This window comes from Echinops telfairi, unplaced genomic scaffold (assembly GCF_000313985.2).
Source record: "Echinops telfairi isolate 266 unplaced genomic scaffold, ASM31398v2 ScPeMD7_1;HRSCAF=3_0, whole genome shotgun sequence".
NCBI classification, from domain to species: domain Eukaryota; kingdom Metazoa; phylum Chordata; class Mammalia; order Afrosoricida; family Tenrecidae; genus Echinops; species Echinops telfairi.
In genome coordinates, this window is record NW_022103896.1 from 357703 (window position 1) to 361947 (window position 4245).

The following is a 4245-nucleotide window of genomic DNA, read 5'->3' on the forward strand; positions in this document are numbered from 1 at the left end:
CCCTGAGCTGCAGTTTCAGTGCTGTCCTCTGAAACAAATTCTTCGGGGGCGATGGGCATCTGTCCACATAGTTGGGATTGGGGCTGGCCTCTCAGCCCTCTCCACGGGTTCCCTACTCCATGCCGGCATGTTGCATTCACATCTTGGAGCACTGGGTTGAAGTCTGGTCCCTCTCTCCCTGTGGAGAAATAAACAATCGGGGGTGCTGATTGTTGATCCAAGTAGAATGAAGTTCTTGGCTCCTGCAGTCATCCCTGTCCATTGTGATTCGCTCCGCAGTGCAGCTGTGAGACATTTTCCTCGTATGTGGGGTGTACTTCATGTTGAAGGGTGCTTATTGGGAAGGTGACAGCCTTGGAAACCCTGGTGGCAGTTCCATCTGTCCTACAGGTTGGCTAGGAGTTGAATTCACTTGCTGCCTGTTGTTGTTACGTGCCACTGAGTTGCCCCTGCACAACAGAGTGAACTAGTGACAGTCCTGTGCCAGCCGGCTGCCTTTCCATCGTTCCAGCCATGGCGTCAGTCCATCTCATGGAGGCCCTTCCTCTTTCTCACTGCCCCTCCGCTTTACGAAACGTGAGGTCCTTCTCCAGGGACCGGTCTCTCCTGACAACACGTCCACGGTACGGAAGACGAAGTCTCGCCATCCGTGCCTCTGAGGAGCGCTCTGGCCAGACTTCTTTCTGCACAGATTGGTCTGTCCTTTCAGCGGTCCATGGTACTTTCCATATTCTTCTCTGGCACAATTCAAATGTAGAAATCCTTCCTCTGTCTTGTATTAATTGTCCCTTTTCACGTGCAGAGGAGGCAATGCAGAACGCCATGGCTGGGGTCAGGTGCACCTTTGCCCTGGAAGAAATATCCTTGCTTTTCAAACACTCTATAAAGAGGGTCCAGCACAGTAGATTGACCCAACTCAGTACATCTTTTAATCTTTTGACTGCTGCTTCCATGAGCATTGATTGTGGATTCAAGCAAGACAAAATCCTTGACAACTTCAACCTTGTCTCCATTTACCTGCTGGTCCAGTTGTGAGGATTTGGCCTTCTTTACGTTGAGTTGTCACCCTGCTGCGGGCTGCAGTCCTCGATTTCCAGCAAAAGTGCTTCATTTCTTCCTCACTTTCAGCAAGCGAGGTTGTCACCTGCAAGCCACGTGTTCTTAGTAAGCCGCTCGCTAACCGTGATGCTACATTCTTCTTCATATAATCCATTCTCTCTTATGATTTGCTCATCATACAGACTGAACAAGTCTGATGAGAGGATACAACCCCGACACACCTTTCCTGATTTTAAACCATGCAGCATTCCCTTGTTCTGTTTCCATAACTGTCTCTTGATCCGTGCACAAGTTCCTAATGAGCACAGTGCAGTGTCCTGAAATTCCATTCTCCTTAGGGATCCACAGTATGTTTGGTCCACAGTCAATGAAACACAAGCGCACGTGTCTCTGGTGTGCTGTGCTCTGAGCCGAGGTGTGTCTTGACATCAGCCAGGATGTCCCTAGCGTGCCTCCTGAACCTCAGGCTGCTCCCTGTCAGTGCTCTGACAGCTGTTGGGGGTGACCGGTCGTCCGTGTGCAGTGTCAGTGATACTGCGCTGCAGCGTGAGCGTTCTCTTGGGTCACCTTTCTTTGGAATGGCACATAGTTGTCTTCCAAATTTCCTGGCATAGACAAGTGAGTGCTTCCAGTGCTGCTTCTGCCTGCGGAAACTTTTCAGTGGGTAACCCATCAATTCTGGAGCCTTAGTTCTGGCTAATGCCATTTAAACTCCCGTCAGCACCACTGGTTCTTGCTCATATGCTACCTCCTGAAATGGTGGAATGTCGACTAGTCTTATTTGGTACCACAACTCTGCATTCTTTCCATCTGGATGCTTCCTGCATCATTCAGTGTTTTGCCTATAGAATCTTTCAAGATTGTAGCTTGAATTTTCCCCCCGAGTTCTTTCAGTTTCTGAAATGCTGAATGTGGAAAGGAAGCAGTCAAGGAGCTGAATAGAAAACCTCCCAGGCAGCTCGAGAAGACAGAGTCAAATATCATAATGAAATGTGCAATGAATTAGAACACCCCAAAGGAAGAGCACACTCAGCTTGTCTGCTGGCCATTGGTGTGGGTTTAATGCAACCACATGGGGGTACACAGTGTGACTGGGCAGTAGCACGGGGTGGCGGGGCGGGGTGGGGCCATGGTGAAGCACTCGGCTGCTACTGGGAAGCTGGGCTGATGCCCCAGGGGTCCTGCTCCGCCTCCGTAGCGGGCAGCTTTCTGCTAGGCCTGCTGTTGCTCCAGGTCGGTCAACAACCGGGGACAGGTCAGTGAGCACAGCTCGGGGTGGGGATCCGGCCTGCAGTGTGGCTGCCAAGGGGTAGGGGGACAGGTGTTCTGGGAAGGGCGCTGGGAGCAGCGCCCGCACCTGTGCGGCTGGGTCTTTGCTCTGTCCGGCTTGGACCTGCAGACACTGCTTTCGGTCTGGCTTGTGACCTTCCGGCCATTCCTCCTTCAGGAATGGGTCCCCAGAGCACGCTCCTGGGACCTCGTGCCCCGGCCTCCACCCGCCCATGTCCTGTCTTCCTCCTCTTCCTGGTGGCCTTCAAGCCACTCTTGCTGCACAGCACCCTGGTGGCATTTCTCCAGCGGGTTCTTGCTTGTCTTCAGAAGTGCCGTTGATTCGGCGCTGGCCTTGGATCCAGCTACTCCCTTGAACCTTGAGCGATTTAGAAATTCATTTGCAACTTATTTTCCATTTTCGTGTACACCCAAGCACTCCTGCTGCTGAGTCGATGCCGGCTCACAGTGGAGTGGAGCGCCCAGTCTTTCTCCTGCCGAGCTGCTGGAGGCTCCAAACTGCCCACCATGCAGATCTCGGCCCAGAGCGTGACCTCTCTACTCCCAGGGCTCCTACCTTCATAGTACAGTCATCTGCAAAGAACAGTAGCCCCCCACCCCCATTTGTACGGGTTACTCTCCGCCCTGCACTGGCCAGGGCATCCCATGGAGGGCAGGTGTCCTACACGCTGTCCCCACCCCGGGGTGAGAGGGCTTTAGGTGCAAGAGGGGGGTCTCACTGTCCACCAAGTGGCTCCCTCATTTTTGGCATTGAGGGAAATGATATCGCTAGTGGACCTTTGCCTTGGGGTGGGTGACCCTGCCCCCCCGGAGGGGGGTGGTCTCTGCCAGAGCAGCATCTCCCCCCCACCGCTTGGCTGCCCTGGGACGGCCAGGGCATTGTCTTGGCCTTCGGTTTCCTGTTAGTCACTTTTCACAGGGGATTTGTTGTCGGGAATGGTTACATTTGAGTCCATTCACTCGCATCCTCAGGTGCTGTGGACCCGCTTCACCCAGACCGACCCGTCTCCTTTCCCGTCCGCGGTCCATCTCCCCCTCCCCTTGGACCGCCAGTCTGTTTGAGCTCATGGGGTCATCGCTGCCGGTAGGGTGCGGAGTGTCGTCGGTCCCCCACCCACCCCGTGTGGCCAACCAGGGTTTCTTTGTCCTTTCTCTGCTGATGGGCGTGTGCGTGGGCTGCTCCCAGCTTCGTGACACTGAGCTGTGCCGTGCGGGACGTGGGACGTGGGAGTCTCTCTGTTCCTGCTGTGGCTCTGACTTCTTTGGGGCACAGACCCGGTGGGGTTTCTACCTCCAGTTGTTTGGGGTAGCGCCGTGTGCTTTCTGTGTGCTTGTTCGAGTTCGCCGACACGAGTGAGCTCCAGCTCTCGGCACGGTCATTTTGATGGCAGGTGGCCGGCGGGGTCACGCTTCCTGAAAGGTCTTTTGAGAGTTCCTGCTGCCTCTCTGGCATTTTCTTGGTTTGCTGGAAGCCGGACATTGGACTCAGCATGCCCTCTGGGTGACACCCATGCAGGGTGACCACAGTGCAGTGTGGCATTAAAAAAGTTTTAAATTCTTGCTTTAAAGTTCTGCTTTCCCTTGGAGGAGTGGTGAGTCAAGAGGTTTCGGCCTGTTTTTGAAAGGCACCCTGGTGGTGCCCTGGGGGAGCATTGGGCTGCTAGCCGGAGCGTGGGCAGTTCCAGTGGGGGAAGTGAGGCCGGCTGTCTCTGAACTAGGGGCATCCTGGGAACCCCATGGGGCAGGTCTCCACTTGACATGCCCACGGGGGAACCAGGGCTGCCCATGGAGCATTGGACCTTTCTGTGGGAGAAGCTCCTTTTCTAAGCACGCGGCCAGGTGGCAACCAGCAAACTTGAGGTAGTGTGGCTGTACCCACTGGCAGAGCTGCACTTA

The 4245-nt window shown here is 54.6% G+C and overlaps 1 protein-coding gene across 1 annotated transcript in view; it reads left to right on the plus strand.

Annotated features, from left to right (window-relative positions):
• The window catches only part of CPSF1 (cleavage and polyadenylation specific factor 1), a 17438-nt gene that overhangs the window by 4764 nt on the left and 8429 nt on the right, over window positions 1–4245 (plus strand). The window contains exon 2 of the mRNA XM_004697351.2: window positions 2919–2934. Within this exon, the coding sequence (XP_004697408.1) occupies window positions 2919–2934 (16 nt within the window). The remainder of the gene's footprint in view (window positions 1–2918; window positions 2935–4245) is intronic.